At 47.8% G+C, this 22,312-nt stretch overlaps 11 protein-coding genes across 13 annotated transcripts; 4 read left to right on the top strand and 7 right to left on the bottom strand.

Moving 5' to 3' along the window:
• Nucleotides 1-680: 680 nt before the first annotated feature.
• FOXG_15367 (uncharacterized protein) lies at nt 681-2,804 on the top strand (the record flags this gene model as incomplete). Its single annotated transcript, XM_018395457.1, has 1 exon — nt 681-2,804. The coding sequence occupies one exon, from the start codon at nt 681-683 to the stop codon at nt 2,802-2,804; it is 2,124 nt and encodes a 707-aa protein (XP_018255324.1).
• A 104-nt stretch (nt 2,805-2,908) lies between these two features.
• FOXG_15366 (rab family, other) lies at nt 2,909-3,819 on the bottom strand. Its single transcript, XM_018395456.1, has 5 exons — nt 3,756-3,819; nt 3,690-3,702; nt 3,252-3,638; nt 3,120-3,200; nt 2,909-3,056 (listed from the first exon to the last, which is right to left on the bottom strand). Exons 1-5 carry the CDS (start codon nt 3,774-3,776, stop codon nt 3,025-3,027), a joined length of 534 nt encoding a protein of 177 aa, XP_018255323.1. The 5' UTR covers nt 3,777-3,819; the 3' UTR covers nt 2,909-3,024.
• A 1,255-nt stretch (nt 3,820-5,074) lies between these two features.
• FOXG_15365 (uncharacterized protein) lies at nt 5,075-6,862 on the top strand (the record flags this gene model as incomplete). Its single annotated transcript, XM_018395455.1, has 3 exons — nt 5,075-5,650; nt 5,700-6,663; nt 6,712-6,862. The coding sequence occupies 3 exons, from the start codon at nt 5,075-5,077 to the stop codon at nt 6,822-6,824; spliced, it is 1,653 nt and encodes a 550-aa protein (XP_018255322.1). The 3' UTR covers nt 6,825-6,862.
• Nucleotides 6,854-7,264, bottom strand: FOXG_21899 (uncharacterized protein; the record flags this gene model as incomplete). The annotated part of the gene is made up of 1 exon (XM_018402272.1): nt 6,854-7,264. The coding sequence occupies one exon, from the start codon at nt 7,262-7,264 to the stop codon at nt 6,854-6,856; it is 411 nt and encodes a 136-aa protein (XP_018255321.1).
• A 209-nt stretch (nt 7,265-7,473) lies between these two features.
• On the bottom strand, nt 7,474-8,819 carry FOXG_21898 (uncharacterized protein; the record flags this gene model as incomplete). Its single annotated transcript, XM_018402271.1, has 3 exons — nt 7,474-7,728; nt 7,777-8,480; nt 8,531-8,819. The coding sequence occupies 3 exons, from the start codon at nt 8,817-8,819 to the stop codon at nt 7,474-7,476; spliced, it is 1,248 nt and encodes a 415-aa protein (XP_018255320.1).
• A 159-nt stretch (nt 8,820-8,978) lies between these two features.
• FOXG_21897 (uncharacterized protein) lies at nt 8,979-9,215 on the bottom strand (the record flags this gene model as incomplete). The annotated part of the gene is made up of 3 exons (XM_018402270.1): nt 8,979-9,045; nt 9,100-9,134; nt 9,177-9,215. 3 exons carry the CDS (start codon nt 9,213-9,215, stop codon nt 8,979-8,981), a joined length of 141 nt encoding a protein of 46 aa, XP_018255319.1.
• A 438-nt stretch (nt 9,216-9,653) lies between these two features.
• FOXG_15364 (uncharacterized protein) lies at nt 9,654-10,914 on the top strand (the record flags this gene model as incomplete). The annotated part of the gene is made up of 2 exons (XM_018395454.1): nt 9,654-10,160; nt 10,210-10,914. 2 exons carry the CDS (start codon nt 9,654-9,656, stop codon nt 10,912-10,914), a joined length of 1,212 nt encoding a protein of 403 aa, XP_018255318.1.
• Nucleotides 10,915-11,015: 101 nt separating this feature from the next.
• On the bottom strand, nt 11,016-12,777 carry FOXG_15363 (3-dehydroquinate synthase). Its single transcript, XM_018395453.1, has 2 exons — nt 12,346-12,777; nt 11,016-12,299 (listed from the first exon to the last, which is right to left on the bottom strand). The coding sequence occupies exons 1-2, from the start codon at nt 12,720-12,722 to the stop codon at nt 11,195-11,197; spliced, it is 1,482 nt and encodes a 493-aa protein (XP_018255317.1). The 5' UTR covers nt 12,723-12,777; the 3' UTR covers nt 11,016-11,194.
• A 1,288-nt stretch (nt 12,778-14,065) lies between these two features.
• On the top strand, nt 14,066-15,867 carry FOXG_15362 (uncharacterized protein). Its single transcript, XM_018395452.1, has one exon. The coding sequence runs from the start codon at nt 14,194-14,196 to the stop codon at nt 15,712-15,714; it is 1,521 nt and encodes a 506-aa protein (XP_018255316.1). The 5' UTR covers nt 14,066-14,193; the 3' UTR covers nt 15,715-15,867.
• Nucleotides 15,868-17,323: 1,456 nt separating this feature from the next.
• On the bottom strand, nt 17,324-18,098 carry FOXG_21896 (uncharacterized protein; the record flags this gene model as incomplete). The annotated part of the gene is made up of 5 exons (XM_018402269.1): nt 17,918-18,098; nt 17,749-17,864; nt 17,567-17,698; nt 17,412-17,512; nt 17,324-17,356 (listed from the first exon to the last, which is right to left on the bottom strand). Exons 1-5 carry the CDS (start codon nt 18,007-18,009, stop codon nt 17,324-17,326), a joined length of 474 nt encoding a protein of 157 aa, XP_018255315.1. The 5' UTR covers nt 18,010-18,098.
• Nucleotides 18,099-18,329: 231 nt separating this feature from the next.
• Nucleotides 18,330-20,715, bottom strand: FOXG_15361 (uncharacterized protein; the record flags this gene model as incomplete). 3 transcript variants are annotated; one of them, XM_018395450.1, is made up of 7 exons in its annotated part: nt 20,560-20,715; nt 20,387-20,512; nt 20,274-20,330; nt 20,105-20,227; nt 19,730-20,058; nt 18,789-19,684; nt 18,330-18,742 (listed from the first exon to the last, which is right to left on the bottom strand). In XM_018395450.1, the coding sequence occupies exons 1-7, from the start codon at nt 20,610-20,612 to the stop codon at nt 18,392-18,394; spliced, it is 1,935 nt and encodes a 644-aa protein (XP_018255313.1). In that variant the 5' UTR covers nt 20,613-20,715. The 3 variants fall into 3 exon arrangements, with proteins under 3 accessions (XP_018255313.1, XP_018255312.1, XP_018255314.1); XM_018395449.1 differs by having other exon boundaries at nt 18,392-18,742; nt 20,274-20,333; nt 20,560-20,627; XM_018395451.1 differs by having other exon boundaries at nt 18,392-18,742; nt 20,274-20,512.
• Between the last annotated feature and the right edge of the window lie 1,597 nt (nt 20,716-22,312).

Genomic DNA, 22,312 nt, shown 5'->3' with positions numbered 1-22,312 from the left:
TGGTTTCCAGGTATTGATAAATAGCAAATGTATTTGATTGGGATGCTTGGGTTGGGGGCAGATACTTATGCACTGTGGACTGCCCGGGGCACAGCCTTGTTGGGCTGCAATCGAAATCGTTGGGCTGCTCTCAAGAAATCTATACAGGTTGTCTGGGAATTTCAAAGCCACAATGTCCCAAAAGACATTCAATTCGTTGTGTCTTAACAATAGCCGCCAGGCCCCCTTGAAGTGCAGCCCTTGGCATAAGAGCTGTATTGACCGATTTACGCTGGGCAGACTTGCGCAGACAAGCCCGCACTCGGTTCTATGGAGCAGACCAAGCTTCTTCATCTCAACCGGCCAATTGGATGCAATTTAGTTTACGCAAGGATGATATGACTAGGCAGAATGCAAGAGATCTTACGGAAACCGGGGCTGCAATAGGAGGGAGGGCGACGGTTGGACGCGAAGTAACCAACACTTGCTAGGGCTGTCTTTGGATAGGCATTCGTGTCGGAAAAGCGGGGTCAGCTGAAATGCGCATTGAATGCTTTCCAGCTCCGGATTCCCAGGTGGTGTAACGGTCTGGTAGACATCTGAGAAAAGCCCCCGCCATTTGACTCCAAACTCTGCTTCATCGCTTCATGGCATCTGCCTCTGCACCCTGCAATTCATCGAGATCGCCAAGAACAGCCAAAATGGAAGTCAACTCCTCAGAAATGATCCGCGAGCTCCACGGCGACTTACAGCGCAAATGGAAAGCTCATGGCCCCAAAGTCGAAACTGCCTGGCGATCGTTCAACAAAGCCCAACGCGCGAAATGCATGAAAGCCGGCTCAGCAGATGGAGTTGTCCTCAAGCACTCGTCGGATGTATCGCTAGGCAACGTCTACAAGTTCATTCCTGAATGGAACCTCGAAGACATCACAGAGCCTAACTCAGATTTTCTCCTCGATATTCTCAAGCATCGCGCCACGAAAACCCTGTTTGAGCAGTATGCCGCAGGTGTCAGTGGTACGCTTGGAGATCGACATCTCATTGAGAATATGATTAGGGAGAAGAACCTCCGCCACGTCGACTCTTTCAACCATTCCTATACCTACTTCTATGACGAGAAATACGGCGAGTCATTTACAGTTCAGCCCAAGCACCTTGATGACGTTATGAAAGGCCTGCGCATCGCTGTTGACCATGGTGTTCTCATCCCGCGATCACTAGGAGAGCTCGTTCTTCAGCGGCAAATCAACATCCTGCAACTCCTCAACGTTATGATAGAGGATATCCTGGATCAAGGATCGCAGACAAGAAATCGAGACGGGCCGAAGAAGCAATTTAAGAATGCACCTCTTTCTGAGTCAGCCTCCAAGCAGGCGACAGTCACACTTACGCCCCAGGAAGTAGCCGCCATTGCTTCTGACCAAAAGTCTTCTCTGGAAGAGTACCTATCTCTTCTCCGAACCGAGCCTACGGTCCTATGTCCTGGTGTCAACGTTCAGTTCTTCAGCCGCTCAGAGCTTGTACCCGACGAAAAGGGCCGCTCGCTACCAGTCCATACCGACAAGTACATCGGACCCGCTGTCTTGGAGACAATCCACCATGCGGTCCAAGGCATCGCTGTCTGGGAGTGCATCACAGGCCTCCTTGATCTTCTTGAGAAACAGTCTCCCGACAAGCTCTACAAGTCCACAATTCTCCAAGAGCTGTCAAACGTGTGTCATTTCGAGTACGCTCGTACGCAAGCGCTATTCAAGCGCCAAGTCTCGACAGGAACTGGATCAAAATGGTTTAAACGGATTTCCAACGCATATGACAACTCAGGGAATGCCAAGATCTCGATGAAAGGCAAGCCGGAAGAGCTCACGCGCTCTGACCCTCAGCTACACTACTTACTGCGACTGTGTCAGCCGGAGACTACCGTCATGAAAGCAGTTGAGTGGATGGAGAAGCTCAGCGATCTCTACAAGGCGCATCCTTTGGAGCGAGAGAAGCTGGGCGAGAGGGAATCCCGTACTCTTCATGACGTGGCTGCCGTCGTCGCATTCGTCCAGGATTTATCAGCTGCGTACTCATTTCCCTCCTCATCGCGCAAGAAAGGGAACCTACTAGTCGCCGGCCTGCAAGAGGTCGATAACGAGCTCAACCAGATCAAGAAGCAAGTTGATCTGCGTGAATATGCTGCACCCATCGATAATCTTCTTGAGCCTGGCATGTCTACTAAAGCACTGGAAGCTCTGGATGAGTTCGTTGTAGACAAGACAGGTACGAGAATGGGGTCGCTATACCAAGATGAACTAGAGAAGGCGTTCCGAAACGTCGAAGAACAGTACCAGCAGGCCAAGGATAAGGCAAACAAGGACAGCAAGGCGGACTTTGTCCCCATCGACACTACTCCCGTGGACGCAAAGGAACGAATCGAGACTCGAAGACAGAAGGAAAAGACACGCCCAGAACACCCCTCCGTCTACGCAATCACCCCGACCACGGACTCTCTTGAACAGAAGGAAGCCGTAAAGTCAACCCAGCCAGTAAAGGTCAGCTCATCGACAGGCGAGGTCTTTGCGACCCTCTTTGACAAAACTCAATCACGAGGGTCCGTTAACTGGTCAGCCTTCGAGGCGGCCATGTCTGAGCTGGGATTCTCGGTGCTGCCCCGATTTGGATCTGTTTACACGTTCAGACCCTCAGAGAATATGGATATCAAGAGGCCTGTTAGCATTCACAGACCTCATAAATCGCAGATCGAGGGGTATTTGATCCTGATTTTGGCGAGACGCTTGAATCGGGCTTATGGATGGAGTGACGGTTCCTTTGTGAAGGATTAAAAGCTGTTGGGAAGCGAGTACAGGCTTGATACTATCTTCTCGAAACTAAGAGACTAGGTTCTGAGATGTTGCATGTTGATTTCACGGCGTTGAGACATGGTCCATTATAGAGGTTTTAAATAGCGCGAAGGTCGCGATGTCTTGATATTGAAATGTGACAATGCAAATAATACAGAAAGATGAGAAACCGAGACTCAACCCTATTATGTTATTTAGACTATCATTTCTCCTGGCAATGCTGCTTGTAGACGCCTAGTGCAAACAACGTGATTAGCAGCCGTCTTCATGAGGCGTATGAGAGGGAATCAGCCGTACCCTTTAAAATAGTCTGAAAAGCAAGTTCAACTTGACTGTTTTCGCAAGCGGATGTTTCGATAAACAGAAGTTTGTTAAGTTCTGGACCCCATCAGTACCCTTGAACATATTAGCAAGGAGAGGTCAACTTACTCGCAAATTTCTTCCCCTCTTCAGTCGTTACAGACCTTCTACGCTCCAGGTCTGCTTTATTTCCCACGAGCATGATGACAATCCCAGGTTCACCGTGCTTTCGAACCTCGTCCAACCAGCGTGCCGCATTCTCAAAACTCTGGCGCCTGGTTATATCATAAACCAACATCACAGCCACGGCATCGTCGTAATATCGTACTGGGGCCCGATATTTCTCTAGGCCAGCGGTGTCCCAGATATTGACTTTGACGGCCTTGGAGTTGCATTGGACGATTTTGGTGGTGGGCTTTACGCCAATCGTTGGTTTAGAATCAGCTTGAAACTTGCTTTGGGTGAATTGACCTGCGATATTTGACTTTCCAACCGTTGAGTCACCCAGGAGAATCACTGATATCGGTTAGTAAAAATCAACTGCCTGGGCATTGAGTGCTATCAAACCTTTCCAACGGTACTAGAGACATGACGCGTTAGCTTTAGACTACGAGCGAAATGGGATACACCTACATCGTATGATATATCGCCCATCTTGTGAGGACTTGGTGGGCTTAAATTTATAATTACTTAGTTGTAAAATTTGAGTGAAAAGGAGTTCACACGGACGTTGACTTACCGCCACTTTTGACCAGGTCGCTGACTAACATTGGTTCCCTCTTTATCGCAGGGGATATAAGCGAGAACAGAAGCGAGAAAAGCTTTACCTTCCGCTTAGCTCTGTGGCGCAGGTTTCATGGTCTCGTATAATGAACTTTGCTATATTGTTTGTAAGTCCTTCAGAATTGGCTATATGTACATCTCTCCTGATGACCAGAACAAATCCAAGGATGGACTAAGATATGTCATAATTTCTTATGCGAGGGCCAGTATAGACTATGAGGTCTCTTGATTAATTCAGAAATGCTCATATGAGCATCTCAAATAATTCTATCGCATATTTCGAAAACTGAATAAAAGTCTACCACTCTATCCTGAAGACTTCGTTTGTAGATCCAAGCATAATCAGACCAAAATTCAGGGGGAAAAAAAGCTGATCAAAACTCTGACACATCTTGCCTTAGTAAACATCTGCAACGTCAAAAAGTCATCAATCTTCGTACTAATATTGAAGATGCGACGAGAGCAGATTATAGGTAACATATCAGAGAATTTGCCAGAATAGAGGCTTGACAACCAATCGGGCACTTGTGGCTTCTAAATCGCAAGGATGTCGACCAGGCCATAGTCAGTCATCGCTATGTCTTCGCCTTCGCTCATGAGGGTGATAAATATGCTTTTAAGAGCCAGGAATTAATAATGGCTGTCTTCTTAAGGTAGTCTTACTGCTCATGGGTATTCAGAATAATAGCATTCACGCAGGCATTGCTGCCATCAGAATTCCTCAGCTATTTAGAGCTCTATCGTCTGTCCCATCCACCAAGTAAATTATTCTGGACAAGTTTGTTGGCAAAGTCGTTGAGGAAAGTGACGACTTTGAATGGATCTTGGGATTTGCTATAGATCTCTATAAGAGTGAGTTATTGTTGACACAGATCTACAAAGGTAGGTAGATAGATGTCTTTGCCCCCAACGAAATCAGCTCTCGTTGGTGGCAAAGTAATTCCACAACGGCCCCCAAATGTTATCGCAAGTTGATTTCTCTGCCTGAGTCTTGGCAATTGAATTCCACCAAATGAGGAATCAAGGTAGAGGGCAGTGCTTACTGTGGAACCCTGCTGGCGCAGCTCATAGGGCTAGATCTGTAGGCCTCAGGGGTCCCATTTATCAGCCTCAAATGAGATTACCTGAGGTTTTCATCCTCTCCTCTCTCTTCTTCATCTTTTGGTAAAATGGTTGAACGAAAGTTCCAGGTCATAGACAAGTATGAATTCAACAGAACATACCACGGCATTGCGATATCCGAACAATGGCAAGCCTGGGAGACGGCGCACTTCTTCCGCGTCAGGTCCATTATTGAGAATCCGACCGTAGGCGCGCGGCTTATTTCCTACGGCTGTAACAATGGTGATGGCAGTTCACTCAACTGTACGAAGACATGTTCGAACGAAACGCTTATGTACAGTTCACCCGAGAACCTGTGGAACTGTATGACGCTCGCGACGTTGGGGATGTTAGTCGGTCCTGGGAATGATACGATTGACCGCGAGAGTGAGAAGAAGATGGATGAGAAGTTTCATTTTGGAACTGTTGAGAAGTTCAATTCCTTGAATGTATTTCGGAAGGTCAGAGACTGCGCTTGGGCTTCTTGTTCTGACTCTACGTACGGCAGCTGTACGAGCAGTCTTCAAGGGTTCAAGTGCGGTCCTGTTTCACCGAATAATATTGCCAAGTTTGGGAGAGTTATGGCAAAGCCCTATTGTCAGGCTGCAAGTGCCGGTATCGATTTGGACATCGCTGGACAAGGTGTAAGCATCATCTCTATCCATTACACGAGACTCTAACAAGCCCCTATAGATCGTCACGGCATATGTCATCCAGCTCGTCCTTGTCCTTTTCCTCGGCCTGTGCTTCAAACTCACAACGTCCTGGATCCGAACCTTTGGCCGCATGAGTAGCTCATTTCAAAAGGACTCTGTATTCCGAGAGACATGCCAAAGGTGGCAGACAACACTGTCTGAAACACGCTTCGCAAAAGCTGCGTCCTCCGCGATGCTCGACTTTCAAGAATCACAAGCCTTGTTCGCTGCTACCATCTCGATCACAGCCATCATCACATTTGATGGCGGAAATAGAGCAGGTTTGGCAAACATGCTTACACTCTTCTCGTGGATGTTCAACCATCGCATACTACAGGGCCTGATCACAGCAGGCATGTACCCAGTACTAATGGCGCAGCTCGTCATGCATCGAGCTGGAGAGCGCCGCTTCTATACCCTATTCTTTGTTGTATTGTCTTGGATAATGATGACTGTCATCACCGAGTTTCAGGATTTCAACGCCGATGCATTTGAGGAACACTTGAAACAGGTTTCGACTCTTGATGCTTGCGGCGGTAACCCCGGTCCGATGAGTTTCTGTCAGGGAATCAAGGAAAAGAACAGCTATGACTTTTTTAACCTTACTCTTGCATGTCGGTTTACGGTTCACATAATTGTGTCATGCCTCATCATCGACTGGATTCTGCATTTTACCAAGACAAGAATGACCGGAGATAAAGTCAAGTATACGCAAATCGGCGGAGAGTCTCGGACAATCTTCTCATTCGCAGAGAAGAAAGGGGCCAGACTCTCACTGGGAGTCTTCTGGGCTGCGATAGAACTGCTCACAATTATTATCATCTTCATTGGCTTGCGTGAGATGGTCGAACTTCTTGACATGCACTCAGCCGATGGGGGTCTGTCGACATGGGGCTTTGGACAGCTTGTCGCCGTAGCTATCTGGTTCCCGGTGATGATCAAGTTTATTTGCATCAGTATCTGTAAGTTCTAAGACGCGTGATGGCTTGAATATTTTCTGACTTCTGTAGTTGGACCCAGGAAAGAGATCAAGCAGAAAGACAACACGGGTAAGCCGCAGGTATTGGAGATGGTTAGCTACCCACACAACAAAGCGGACAACACAGCATCTAGTTCTGCATAATCATTAGGAAATGTCATTTTAATCAAAGTTCATCCAATCTCAATATTTTGCTCCCCGTAGTAGACATCCCAAGCAAACCAGTCAAACATAACGTCGAATGGCCGTTTGGTACCCCGGGGTTCTGCCTGTAACGGCTCTACACCCTCAGCACGTAAAACTCTTTGATTCGAATCTTGATCTGGTATATCAGTAGACTGTGCATCTTGAGGAGGAATGACATCTGGTGGTAGCCACTGGAGATATTGCTCCAAGTCGACATCACATTCCCCACCTAGCTCCGTTTGCAAAGAGCCAGTCGACATGCTGTTTGCTGAAATACTGGTCTTCTGACTTTGGCTTGAGCGTGACTGCAAGGGCTCTGGAGCTGGTGGCTGAGTTGAGTATAGGGGATCTGAACAGTCTGTATGCAGCTTGGCTAGGTGGAGAAATACTGTCGCCATGTTCTCAAGACGTGCGCACAACGGAGCTAGCATTTGCATTTGGTGTGTCATGCTCGAATAATACGAAACCGTTGTAGACAAAAGCTCGAGGTCTTGTTGGATCGTGATCTTACTTAAAAGCGCATTTCTTTGGACTAAGTTCTCGAAGATGATGAAATATGGTATGAAAGGGAAGTAAAAAAGATGCCTGCTCAATGTTAAATACCCATCTAAAACAAATCAGGTGCGACATACCAGATCATGCTATTGTATACAGAAGTCCAATTGGATATCATGGACGGAAGAAGAGAGATCGCCTCCCTTGCAGCCTCTAGTCTCAAGCTAGCAGATGGTGGATGAGATTTGAGGAGGACCATCAAGACATGCAAGTACTCAAACTTGATAGTGCTAATGCCCAATACCATTTCGCGTAGTTCGTTGGGCCCTGAGAAAGCTCTCTCATTCTGGAGTGTATCTTTCAGTATCTGCTGAGGAATTAGCGTTTGTAATTCTAAACGCACTTTTGAAGTTACCATGTTTGTTCGAGTATACCACTCTCCAAGACGCTCCCTCAAGCCCTCTTCTGGCTCAGGGATATGCCTCAAATCTACGACCATCCCGATCATCTTTGCAAGTTCAATACGAGCAAGAAACATGCGGCCTCCGAACAACGAAATTTCCGACCTCTTATGTGCATGAGGGGAGTCGCTGCGAGGTTGAAACCTTGTCAAATATCCTAAGTCTGGGAGCGGGATGTGAGAATATGTCGTTGATGAAAGAAAACATGGGCGGCCAAATGCAACAACACATGACTTATCTACAGCGAACAGAAGCCAAAAGAGGCTCAACCTCCGCTGAGTTGTCACATAATCTGTTGTAGAGTCAATGGGAAATCCCAATGCCTCAGCTTGACGACATGCATGGCCAACGAGCATCCATGATAAATTCGGCGAGGCATAATCCTCACCATGGATGGCTAGCATGACGAGGGCTTGAAGGTTAACTTCGTGAGGTTCGAGAAAGATTCTGCTATCATTGAGCGCCAACTTCATGTTGTTCCGGTACTTTTGAGCTTTGGCGTCTTCGTTATCTACTAGCATAGTGAGGATCATATAGTTGATATACACAACCCATGCCTTTCTTGAGACAGATTCAGGTCTGAATATGGTTTGTATGAGGAGGTCTTCTGAAGGTGTGACGAAGAACGCGTCGCCTAAGCTGGCATTTTCTAAGAAACCTGTTGCCAGTTAGTTGAGATGGAGCCCAATTCCAGAGGAGAATAATTACGGCCTATCATCTGGTATCCCTCAGCTCTTGATGGTATGAAGAAGCCAGTTGCAGGATGCTCTTTGCTCGCTACTGCTGTTGTTAGGGAGTGTGACAAATATTGCAGCTCCTTTGCAGCGTGCTGATGAAGAGGTGATGAGCCGACGGTCGCGTTAGTGATAGATGTGTCTTTTATAAAAGAGAAGGAATTCACATCTCCGACACTCAGGTTAGAAGGTGGATCTCTTGCTTCATGAGGTACATGGCCTTTTTCAGACCCCCGTTGGCAAGTAGTCGACGGATGATTCATTGCATCAACAGCCTGAGTTACGGCATTGGTCAGAGCTTGTACCGCTTCCTCAACTTTCCGCAATCTGTCATGTAGGCCCTCTATGCTCCGCCGGTCTGTTAAACCCAGAGATGGGCGGGTTGTTTGCTCATCGACCCTGACCTTGACAGCCGGTTTATCTCAGGAGTAGTTGCAAGGCCCCGGCCAAGGCTTGCACGCGCTGCACTTGGGAAATTCCTTGGAGCATCTAGCGAGCGGTCAGAAACCTACTTTAGGTAATCGTTCTATGTAATTTATATACCTGAACTTCTTTTGCTTGCAGTAGTCGCACTCAAACTTGGTTAGTATCAGCTTTGGTACATGGTGAATGATGCTTACAGCATAACGAGCCAAGCCGGCATTCGCCAGTGAAGACATTTCAGTCAAGGCTGATGGGTGTTTCTTCTTCAAAGAAACTTCGATGGCGATCAAGAATGCAGAGAAGAAGTTGAAAGTATGAGACCAAGGAAGTTCCCCTCTGTCATCAAACCCGAGGAGTCGCAGTCTTATTGGTTGGGATCGGAGCAAACAAGTGCTTACTCTCCGAAGTCCGCCAATCAATTGCAGCAGACTCGGACATGCCAGTAAAATGAGTATGTCCGCTCAATGAATTCATCCGCTTGTGTACCTTTCACGACACCCAGTTATGAGTTAAAGGTAGATGCCAGTCAGCGGAGGAATACCGGACTTTGAATAGATTATTGTTTTCCGGTGTCACCATCGGCTCATTAACTGCCAGGTATAAAATCGTATGAAGTCCTGTTATCATTCTGAGCAACACAGAGAAGCAAACCCATACATCATTGAAGATATTTCATGATGGCTACATATTCATCTATTGCAATAATCGGAGCAGGCCCCAGCGGTCTGACTCTCGCCCGGCTACTCGAGATCAACAACATCGATTACATGGTCTACGAGCGTGATGAAAGTCCAGAACCTAAGTTCATCAACCAAGGAGGAACTCTTGACATCCACGCCTCCTCCGGTCAAGTCGCTCTTAAAGAGGCTCGGTTGTTCGACGAGTTCAAGAGTATTGCTCGATGGGATGCTTCGCGTGTCTTTATGCAGAACCCGTCAGGTACCGTCACGGCTGTCTTTGGAGATGAACGCGATGCACCTGAGATCGATAGGCTGCAACTTCGCAAATTGTTGCTTGACTCTATCCCGAATGACAAGATTCGTTGGGGTCACCGTGTAAGGTCTATTGAGAGAGGAGATACAACTTCTGAGCATGTAATTCTTTTTGTCAATAGTACCTCTGCTTCTGGCTTTCGTGCTATCGTTGGCGCAGATGGAGCGTGGAGCAAAGTGCGCCCGCTGGTACGTCAAATGACTTCTCGCGTTGTAACCTATACTAATCCATCTCAAGCTTACTTCCGCGAAACCGAAGTACTCTGGCAAAGTCTTCATAGAGGGCAGCATATCTCACAACAATCCCAGCTACACCGCCGCACTGGAACACGCAGGACCAGGGAACATGCTCGCAATGGGACAGCACAAGATCATGGCCGTTCAGCAGCTATCCGACCGTTCCTATCGATTCTACATGGGCATGGATGCGCCTGAAAAGCTATATCGAAGACCTCTGGGCCATGAAGATACAGAGGACATTCGTCAGAAATTCCTATCTTCACCAGAGTTCTTCGCAAACTGGGCTCCGAACCTGAAGGAATATCTGGCCAATGCTGAAGGGCCATTCCATGCATGGCCTTTGTATCGCTTGCCTGTTTCATCCGTAAGTTGGAAACGAGTCCCTAGCCTTACTCTTCTGGGAGATGCTGCTCATCTTGCAACCCCGCTAGTGGGCGAAGGAGTCAACATGGCGATGCTAGATGCTCTCATGCTGGCGAAGGCGATAGTCAAGTACTGTAAGCAAGCTGGTGGTGCACATATAGAGGAAGGTCAATTGGAAAATGCCCTGAAGGAATACGAGCGGGAGATGTTTGTACGTGGGCAGGACTACATAAGACGCTGCATGGCACGCGAAGTGGAGTTCTTTTCGGAGAATACGGCTGAGGCCTTCATCAACATGATCAATGGAGCGGTGGATGATGGACAAGAAGATGCCAGATAAGAAGCCCATTCTTGGAAGATGGAATCACCGGCTGTATGGGGAAGAACATTTAAACAAATGTGCAGTCACAACTCAATCTGCACGTTAGATGGAATATAATCCTTGTTTGTATTTTGAATCGAAAGTAAAACCGTGGATGCTGAGTGATTTATCATCTCGCTCTCAGACCCGGTATCATAATGCTAAAAGGACTAGGATGTAAAGTAATCCCAGTCAACTAACCCAAATACTTGACAATCGTATACTCATGCAATGAACTTTGTTTTTGTTTTAGATGCAATTATTGGCTCTCAACAGTGACAGCCTTGGCGATCTGGGTCTGAAGTCCATTCGCCTTCTCCTTTAGATCACTTAGGATACCCTTGTCCTGGTGACCGTTGGTCTTGGAAGAGCTGACGACATAATCATCGTCGCTGCTGGAGTCTTGCTGCAGACCATCGACACCCTCGGGACCAGAGGCATGAAGCTTGGCGTTCTCGACGCCATTGAGGGGAATGTTCTGACCATTGCCATTCTCAACGGGGGCACCGTTCATGGTGTAGCCAGTGTCGCTGCTGTCAACGAAAGCTTCAAGACCAGCGCCCTGGCGAGGGTAAGACTTCATGATCTTCTTATGCTCCTCAAGAGCAGCAACCATCTCGTCGTGGCTGACGTCGTTCAAGAAGACGCAGTCACCCATAGGGTTGACGGGAACAGCAGCGCGAAGCTTGCCATCGCGAGTCTTGAGGATAGCAGCGGTGGCCTTCTCAAGAAGAGGAGCATCAAACTGGGGATGGTCCATGGAGAGACCAGCTCGGGAGAAGAGGTTCAAGAGACGAGTATGTTCCTCTGATGAGAGAAGACCACGGATGTGAGCGAGGGTAGCAGAGTACGCCATGTCAATGGAGATAGCATGGCCGTGACGAAGAGGGGTCTCAGGAACAAGCTCATGAAGAGGTGACCAAGTATGACCATAAGCAATAACACGATCAAGCATAATCTCATGCAAGTTCGGTGTCTCAAGCTTCAGCATCTCATGGATGCCAGCACGGCAGATCTTATCAGCAACCTCCTTAATCTCAGGAGAAGCATCATCAGATCGTCCAAAACCAGTGTTGATAAGCTGCTCGCAGTACTTCTCAAGAAGATCATAAGTATCCTTGTGAGCACAAGTAGAGATCTTGATCAGCTCTGCGAAACCGTTGCGGATCTGTGCTACGGGGAGACTGCGGAGGAAGGTGAAGTCAAGGAATGTGTGGGATGGGGCGTGATAGGCGCCGAGACGGTTCTTGTAGCGGCCGTAGTTGACGGCGACTTTGATGGAAACTGAGGCATCGATGAGACCGATGACTGTGGTGGGGATGCGGATGTAGTTCGTGTTGCGGCGATACGCAGCACAAGCGAAGCTGTAACGGTCAGTTGAGTTATGAATAATAGTGGCTGAAGACTTACCCAGCAACATCAGTGACGAGACCGCCGCCAACAACAAGTACAGGCTCCTTTCGGTAAATACCAAAATCGGTCATAGAATCAACAATCGACAACAACGTATCCATGCTCTTCGCCTTCTCACCGATCATCGTCTTATGAATAGTAAGAGGAATACCATAATGATCAAAGTACCTCTGCATCTCATTCCCATAGAGGTTAAAGATGTTGAGGTCCATCACAGCCAGACATCGTCCCCAGGGAGAGTAGAGCTGGTATAGCTGAGGATTGGCAGTCTTGAAAACACCATCGAGAAACTCAAAGTCATACTCGATCTTCTCGTAGCCACAGACAGCGAAACCCTTGGTGGTGGGCTCGACGGTAGCACTCATATCAGACATGGTGGGTGGTGTTTTTGGGGTAGTACAATAGGGATGGAAGGGTGTAGAGGATGTGTGTAGGTTGGGTTTCAGGGCAGTAATGGTGATGGGAAGAGCTTTTTATGTGTGATAACCACCCCCTCTGAGGGATATGCAACTGCCGACAAACTTTCAAGCCAGGGTTCTTTTCACGAGAGCAAGTTAGTACTACATGAGTCGTCGGTGAACGAGTGGTTGGGGGAGAAGTATAGGGACAAGAGGACCGTTTTCATTGGGTAGGTGGTTTGAGGCCCGAGACTTGGCTACAAGTGCATGTTCGCACGCAGACGCATGTATCTAATGTTGGTGTCATGATGGTCAAGTTATGATGGGTCTGAAGCATTAGTTCCCACGCTTCTGTATGAGTGGATGGAACACAGCCCGTGAGAAACGAGTGGTTGAGCACGACATAGGTTCTTTCTAGCCTGTTTGGTAAGGTGTAATGCGAATCTTCTTTTCTCGAGGTGTCATAAACCCAGCAACAGCAACGGGATGCACCGTGAATTGTCGTTCAGGGGCACGATCTTAGGCCCCGCATGGGGCAGATTGTACCTAGATCTCACATCTTAGGAGACGGAAAGGATACGGTATTCTCGTAAAGACGGGGCGATGTTAGCGCGAAGGCGTCGATTACACTACCATCTCGCATGTGCGCGTCATTCATTAGGTTGTCCCCACGTGAACCTAGTAGGCTAGCTGATCTTCCCTTGGCCAAAAATAACACGGGACATGTGAAATAGACCCTGGAGTGAGATCGGGAAAAGGTGAATGCGAATGTTGCATTGCAGATCTACGATATCTACCCTTGCGCCTTACGGGGACCGTTATTCCCTGACCGCCTCTTATTTTCCGAATTCCTTTTCTTTTGCAGCTCTTCCATCCACCTGCTCACGAGTCTAGCCGTCATAGAAGTAAGCAGACTCATAGCACAGCGTTTCGGTGTAACAGTATTGTGGGCTGATGGGAAAATGAGTCTCGACCATTTGTATCGGTATACACACAGTGACAATTCCGCACATGGTGTGTTTTACTTGTGATACCTCAAGGGACATGAGGAACACCCTGGAGCTGTAATTGGTTGTGAAAGGGGCCGGTGTGAAATGCTGCATATGCATGAGAGATCTATGGTGTGAAATCATCGGAGCTAATCTTCCTGGCGAAGAAGCCTAATGTGTTTTCCCCTCTTTAGGATCTGAGACTAGGTTGAGTTAGATTGTCTTAGTAGGGAGGGGACTGTTTGCGATCGGAATGTGTTGCCCCAGGGCTGCACCGACGTGCTAGTGAGATCATTCTCCGCAGACACGCCCAAGTCATGACGTCTTCCAATTGACTTTTTTCACAACGCGTTTTCGAGCTGTATCCTCCGTAGCTTTAGCTCTATGGCTTGGTGAAGCTCATAATTGTCAATTGTATACTGCTAGGACTCAATCTTAGAGTTTATATCCCATTGATCATGGGTGAGCCAAATCAGGCTCTGGAGAGCTCTCGAGCGATTGAATTCGCCAAGAACTTGGCTCTCTTCCTCCTCAGCTTCATATTCCTACCGACAAATGCACTCTTTGCATTGGGATCTTACCTATGGAACCGCTTCACGTCGAAACCCTCCAACCCTCAGAATGACGGCGATAATCTGGACAAAGTCACCGTCTTGGTCACAGGCGTGAACATGGCGAAAGGGCTCTCTCTCGCACGAATGTTTTATCGTCGAGGCCATCGCGTCATAGGAGCAGATTGCCATTCCCTCTCGCCCGGTCGCATATCCTTCGCAATCGACGCGTACTATCGTCTCCCACCGCCTTCAGATCCTTCAAAAACGAGCATGAATGATCCATATCTCAATCGAATTGTCGAGATCATTCACTACGAGGACGTTGATCTTTGGGTTTCTGTCTCAGATGTCAATGCAGCAGTTGAAGATGCTGCGGTTCGGGAAATCATCGAGGCTCGTACGAATGCTAAGGCGATTCAATTTGGTGTTGAGGATATCCGAAGACTTCATGAGAAGGATGCGTTTATCGAGCATACCAAGGGTCTTGGTCTCACGGTTCCGTTGACGGAGGCTGTTGAGGATAGAGAAGATGTCATCAACTTCCTTCAAAGAAACGGTGGTCTTGAGCATAAACATGGTGCGAGACAATACCTCGTCAAACCTGTTGGTGTAGATGATGTTGCGCGCTTTGTAATGCCTTTACTTCCTCTTCCCTCCGAAGAAGCTACCCTCGCACGCATCGACTCTATTCCTTTCGAGACCGCCAAATGCTCCTTCATCATACAAGAGTACATCACAGGTCCTGAGTTTTGCACCCACGCGCTCGTCATTCGCGGTCGCGTTTGCGCGTTCGTCGCGTGTCGTTCTGCCGATGTTCTCATGCATTACTCGGCTCTTCCTGTCGATTCACCTCTGAGCAGGGCCATGCTTGACTTTACACTGAAGCAAGCTGAAGAAGGAGGAGAGAGCTTTACAGGACATATGAGCTTTGACTTCTTGATCAATAAGGAAGATGAAGATGCTGTCAAGTCTGGTGCCGATAAAGAGGTCACGATATATCCCATTGAGTGCAATCCAAGAGTTCACACGGCTACCGTTCTGTTCAACAACACCCCCGAGATCGTCGATGAGTATCTCTCCATTCTTACCCCATCTGCACCAAGGCCTTTGACAAAGCCACCTCTGTCGCCTACCCATCCCCAGCAGTACTACTGGGTCGGCCAAGACTTCGTCGAACTTGTTCTGTATCCCTTTTACCTCACTCTCTTCCGAGGCACAATGAGTCTGTCGGACATCCAAAAGTCCATTCGGGCTTTTGTGCAGCATATAATCTACTGGAAGGATGGGACATTTGAGTCTTGGGATCCTCTTCCTTGGTTGTGGATGATGCATGTCTATTGGCCCGTTCAGTTCGCCTGGTACATGTCGACGGGCTCTGTGTGGACAAAGGTCAATGTCAGTACTGGAAAGGCATTCAAGGGTTAAATTGTTGCAAGGGATGTGATGGTGTTGAAGCGTATGCTAACATGCTGAGGCTGCGGCTTGCTTGTCCATGAATGCATGATGAATGACTAGTGATAGCGTTTTTAGTTGGATCGAGATAGATATTAAGCTTTATGTATGAAGAAACTCGTGCACCTTTTACTTAATACCATGCCCATGCGCGATACATGTAGTTCATCACGCTACGTCACCGTGCCGCAAGTTGCTGCCTTTTTGATCGCGACGCGACGCTATTCCGAACCATAACTTCGGTCAAGGACCAATTCACATTCTATCCTTCAACTTATTTCCTTGTAGCGAAGCTCTTTGCAGTCATAATTAAAGCTATGTTCCTGCTTTTCCGCCAATGTCACCCCAAATCTGGGCCGCAGGGATCAACACCCCACCATCTGATAAGCCAGGTGTATATACACGCCAGAGTGGTATCCCTATCGTGCAATCCCAGCCCAAGTGTTCACAGACCATCCCCCATGATGTAGGCTGTGTCCCAAAACGTCGACCCTCTGCAACCATAACCGAGCGTCATGTGTTCCCCCAGATAGTAAGCCAGGGGCACTGCTCGATCTGCATGCCGTACACCGTCTCGCCGTGATGCATTCCTGGTACCCGGTGGTTGCGTCCCAAACACCTAGGACTCATAATGTGGTTGCAGCCCGTTGTGTTTGAGCTGTCGCGGCAGTTCTAGCGTGGTCGAGGGAGGGATGGGCCATGTACACGTGGCAGGGTGAGTCTGTGCGATCTGTCACCTGCGAGGCCTATCATGACGTTCCTATGCCGTAGTAGTTTTGACACTGTGCGATGACATGCTGGTCTGCCATGCATTAAATGCTTCTAGAATATTCTTTCGTTTCTCCTCTTTTGTAGAGATGGCTTGATGTGCGAAAGTGGCACTGTCTTGGTGTTTTGTCGATACAAGTGGGCGACATGCTCTTATTCTTTCGCATGCCTCATAGAACTTATATGTCCATTATATGATATCTTTTATCTCTGATAGATGCTTGTATTGTGTTCAAAAACCTATTCGTTCTGTTTTGCACGCTTTGGAATGGCCGGAAGCTCAGGCTGTCGATATCTTGCCACGAATAGCCCAACAAGGTTTGAACAGCTTGGGCTAACGGTCGAGAACTACAAATACGAATTGAATAGATGGAAAATAGTTTGCAGAGTTCCATCTGAGAATATGAATCAGTAGGGAAGCTTGAATCCTAAACAATAACTAACTTCAAGAGACGGGATTTAGTTTAGACACAATATGTGAACTACAAAAAGAGCGCTTCAAGATAACTAAAGTTTGTTTCACTATAGACACCTATAGCAATCAGAAACTACTTCAGCTGGGTAGATATTACCTCGCTCGTCCTATTCCCGAGTGTGATTGGTATGATATCTGGCTCAAGGACCAGGCCGCTGTTACATAACGCTGTTCAAAGGATCAAACAAGGATGAGCAACACTGCCCATAACAGTTATCCAAAGATTATCCTCCCATTGGGATTCTACTCTCAACATATTGAAAACCCAATCCATCGTCGCTTGCCCGTGTGCTGTCATGCCACTTAAGTACACGCTCCATCGCAAATCGTGATGTATCCCTAGATATGAGTGTTCAGCTCGGCCCAGTTACTCTAATAGTCGTATATTTACCAAGTCTTTCCCCGGGTGATCTTTACAGTCACTCACCAGCGGGAAATACCGTTTAACGGACCATAAAAAGGTCAATGGATTATAGTTGAACACATATTTGGCATCCGGCGCTTCTTCGCGGTATATATCAAGGGTTTCTGACTATTCTCAGCAACTAGTCTTCAATTTGACAGTCAAGGGAGATTACTGACCTTCGAAGAGCGTGATGACATCTGAAATCTGAGATCCTCGGACTCCAAAGCCAATACCGGCAACGTTCCAGTGGACGTCTTTCATATACCTACTCATTTCGTTGCCAGGTATTTCGGGGCCTCTCCAGACCGCTGTACACTGGTCAGTATCGCAAACCGCCTATTTGTTTCAATTGATATACCTCTCACGTTGTATCCCGCCTCCCGTAGCTGGCGCGTATGGTTGAAGATCTGCGCCTCAACAAGAGCGGCATCATAGCCCTGCTGCGTAACATACGTATGCCGACCAGGCAAGCCGCTTCACACAACGTCAGTAGATATTTCATCAACAGTCTAGAGGCATGAACTCGCGTGTAGAAAACATTGACTTCTCCACATCCTGGCAGAGTAGTCACTGAGCTAAAGATAGACCCAAGCGAGAGGAGAGATTGTGAAACAAGCATTTTGAAAGCTGAAGAATGCGCCTGCAAACTTCATCAGCTAGCCTGCGTGTTTTATGTGTCGGTATCGCTGGTGTCAGCGCCAAACTGAGGCTGAAGCCACTTCAACTTCTCATTCGTCTTATCTCAGACATGTTACAAACTCAGCATCTCGTATTGGCTGTGACGTAGCTGTGGCTTACTATCCGCGCCTTTGTGTATCGCGATGATTGGACGGCGAGGTTCTCAAGGCAAACTCGGCTTCCTAGCCGGGACCGAAGTTGGCGCCGCACAAGCGTCAATCGAGAAAAAGGATTCACAGCATCTTGAAGAATCTTTCAAAACCGGCAAAAAGTATTAAACAGCTAAGCTTCATACTGGCAGCAAGGTATAAATAATATGTTGTCTATGAGATATTGACAAGCAAAGAGTCAGAAAAGAACTGATCCAAAAACGGCTCCCCATAAATATCCTCCAGGTCAAACAAATTATGCGAAACATTCTCCATCGGCGCATTATCCTCATCGCTATTAATCGGATGTATAAACTTCGTCGCAACCTTGATGGTAGCGCTCGTCGCAGCATAAGTCCCTCCTGCTTTGCACAAACTCGCCCAGTCAACGCCCGACATTGCAGGGTCAAGAAGCTCCCACATCATATCTGGTTCAAACTGAATAGTCGCGCTGCTCGATTCGTCATCTTGGGGCGATTGTCGCTTCTTTTTCACTTTGATGTTGAGCGTTCGTAGAATCTCGACCTACAACGCTGTCAGTATCGTCAAGCACTAAGGCTAGGAGACTCACCTTTTCAGCAATATGAGGCCACTTCCGCGATAAGCGCTCCAGGAACGTCTCACAAATCCCCAGATTCTCCTTCGCCTTCTCCGAAACCTTCCTATCCCTCGCAAACTGAAATATCCACAATATCGAAACACATCCCGCAACAGCTTGTCCAACTAAAGGATCATTCACCTCAAACTGTCTATCCGCACACATCCTCACAAGTCTAGAAACCCACTCGGCGTGGAATAAAGCTTGATCAACTGTATTCTGCAGAAAGGACCGTGGTTGGAAATTCCGACCGGCGCGGCGGAGAGCGACGAGTTGCACAAAGGGATTGTTGAGAATGGCTTGGGTGGCGTGCATGAGTACTTGGAATAATACCCAAGGCGCCCAGTATTCTCTGTTTTCGCTGAGTTCGGAGGGTGGTTGGTCTGGGAAAGGGGCGTTGCGGATGAGATGGCGATGGGAAGTGATGTTTTCGAGCTCGTATAGCTTGACGGTGAGTTGATTGTGTCTTGACGTTGCTAGCCATGGGTACTCATTCGCTCCGTTGCGGATGTCGCGAAGGTAAGAAATAATACTACCCCAGACGGAGATGTAGCCGAGACAAGTTGCGACAATCCCTACGTCTTGGACGTTTGCTTCGTATGCATCTGTCAAGTCAGCGCAATACGCCTTCATCCCATGCAAAGTCGTTGGTCGCGGTACGCTCTTGGGATAATTCGGTGCGTGGGCTACTTCGAAAAGAGTGTTGCAGTGGGGAGTAAAGGTGCTTTCCAGGATAGCGATGCTCCAGTGGCATCTTGAGACCGCATCATCAGACTGTCGTGAACCACTGACTTTTGAGTCCGAAAGACGAATTGACTCCAGCTTTGCAGCCATCCCTATCATCATCCAAGCCCGGGAAGACTTTCCAGCTGGACTTACTTAGCGATAAGTAAATAGCATGAGAATGAACGTACCAATATGATCACACAAAGCAAGTAGACACAAAGCCTGCATAACCTCCAACTTCACCAGCCCTTCCGCCGCCATATCAACAACTACACTCCTTGCTGAAGTGGTGTAGTACTCAATAGCCTTCGCTTCTAACCCATAGTAGAAGTTATGACTTGTATAATGAAGCGACAAAGCTAGGAAGCTCCACCGGAGGTACTGGGGTAATGTCCCGGTCTTGAGCTGGAGACGCTTCGGGTCGAACAGCGGAAGTGGTTGGAAGTAGATCTTTTCGCGGTAGGCATTCACAAAGTCTGTTAACAGGTCCGACGGTGGTTCGGGGTTTGCTGGTGACCTGTTCTTGTCAGTGAGTCACGACTGGCTCGGAGGATATGTCGTACCATGATGAAGTTTCGGAGAGCATAGCTGTTATTGGGGGTAATTGCTGATGTATGCGCGGTGAGTTGGTATGACTATTCCAGGTATTGACCTCTTGACTTTGATGTCTGTTCCCAAACGCTTGACTTTAAATTCAATTAGCGAGGACAGTAACCCGACCCAAGAACTTACTCTGGTTCATGGCTCGATGCAGTTGGTGATATGCTAGCATGTTGCGCTTTGAGAGGCCTGCTTTTCTACATCAACTCTCTCGTCCATCGTAGCCCACGCGCGCAGTGACTAACAAGCTTCGAGCGAAGGATCTTCGATTACTGCTGACGTGATTCCGAGGCAAATAAGTACATGTCTGGTTCGCTATTCGACAATGCGAACATCCTGGCTTCTCAGCAGGACATTTGATCTTCTTCTCACTATCCCCATCGTCAGTATATCGTCTTTATCGCGACTGATAACCTACCGACAACGCTCACAGGAGCGCCTTACACGCGGTTCGCCAGTAGTCCTGGGCATTGACGATACCTTGGCCGGGGTCGTGCAAGTGTTAGTGAGTGTTCGGAATTCCGGTCAATGTAAGTTCTGGGGAAAGAGTTAGTATTTGGAAGTCAAATTCCGGGCGCAAGCTAAAGTGATGGAGGAGAAAAGCTTCGGCCGCCGTCATGAAGATCGGAGATGAAACCCCACAATCTGTCACTGAGAACGGCTATGATTCGTCGGTCGGAAAATGTCAGAGAGATAAGATGGCCGAATGGAGAATGTGGAGTATCGATGCCGTGTCACTTGATCGGGATGGATACCGATGGGGACTGAGACCGGGTTCACCAGCCGGTGGTAAGATAAGATTGCAGTATAAACAACTACAAATCCTCGATTCAATTCATCACTGGTTTCCGAGGAAGCGTGGGCTTTTAAGTATCAACTGGTGTCTGCGACTTTAATTGAAGCTGTAGCCTGCTTTGAAGAAGACAAGCCCAGCCTTGCCAATTCTCAAACCTCCATAACCATTCTCTCATCCATCACCATCGCGATGAACCATTCTGCTTCTTGAGCCACGCATCAAAAGCCTCATCGTCAGGCCACTTCCTCGGCGCATTACAAAACTTACAATCCGGATCATTCTGGTAGATAGTCGTTGGCAGTGTTTTCTTCACCTCAGTGCAAACGCCATTTCGTTTGAACCCATCACAGAGCCATATTTTGTAAGTCTCCGATCTGAGGTACCGGTAGCAGTACTTGCATAGCCAAGTCTCTGTTCTTTCTTGACACATTTTGGGGGTGAGTTTCAGTAATTCTTGATGGGAAGTGAAGATGATGGTGTAAAAGGTTTTCAAGCTTTGCGGGTGTTTAATGGGACGTTTATTTAAAGGGTTGGAACAATTGGGAAAGATGAGAGGAAGCATTTATACTTTTGGAGGAAAGGTGATGCTGAGTCTTCAGGTGAAAGTTATTATTATCACGGTCTTTAAAAGCACTTAAATAATCGCATTATTTATCCCGTCTCGATATATTCGCATGGTCACTGACCCGAGGCGTCACCCACGTGTTGTTCACTGCAAAAGACAGCATGTTCACGTATAGAATCCGTCACTTCTTTGTCTCCTCGTCTACCCTCTCACAGCACGATTGAGGTCAATCAGAGACATCTAATTGTGGAATTCAGTGTCTAGCATCATTTACCCTTGTCTCTGGCCACTTTCAATACTCGCGATGGTGACACTGTTGATGGTGTAGCATGCTCTGTGCTCATGATGCTGCGCACTGTCAACATGAAGAACAATGGTGATGAGCAGATCATGTTAATTCAATCCAGGACTCATCCTGCCACTGTATTTTAACATTGTTGGGAAGAGCGTATCTTGGTCTGTCGGAACAAGAGACCTCCACATCAGAGGGAAAGCGACTCACAGTCCATGCGAGGTAAGTCAGATCAACGAAACGATAGTCATATTCTCTATCTATCTGTTATCGTGTGTGTTCGGCAACCCTCTTCACCCCCCCTCCATACTTATTGCTTCGATAATTTATGTCGTATCCCCCATTCCTGTCCAGCACTCATCCATCCTCCACCGTGAGACTACTCTGATCCAAGGATGGCCTGCAGCAACAGTATCACTCACAATCGGGACGCGAATTTTGACGTGATACCACTGGCCTAGGGCCTGAAATTAGAGAATCGATCCGCGAGTGAACCTGCAGTGGGCGGCTGGTCGTCC

Source organism: Fusarium oxysporum, chromosome 5, assembly GCF_000149955.1.
Source record: "Fusarium oxysporum f. sp. lycopersici 4287 chromosome 5, whole genome shotgun sequence".
NCBI lineage: Eukaryota > Fungi > Ascomycota > Sordariomycetes > Hypocreales > Nectriaceae > Fusarium > Fusarium oxysporum.
Note: the sequence above shows the minus strand (reverse complement) of the source record. Positions and strands in the feature narration are given on the sequence as shown.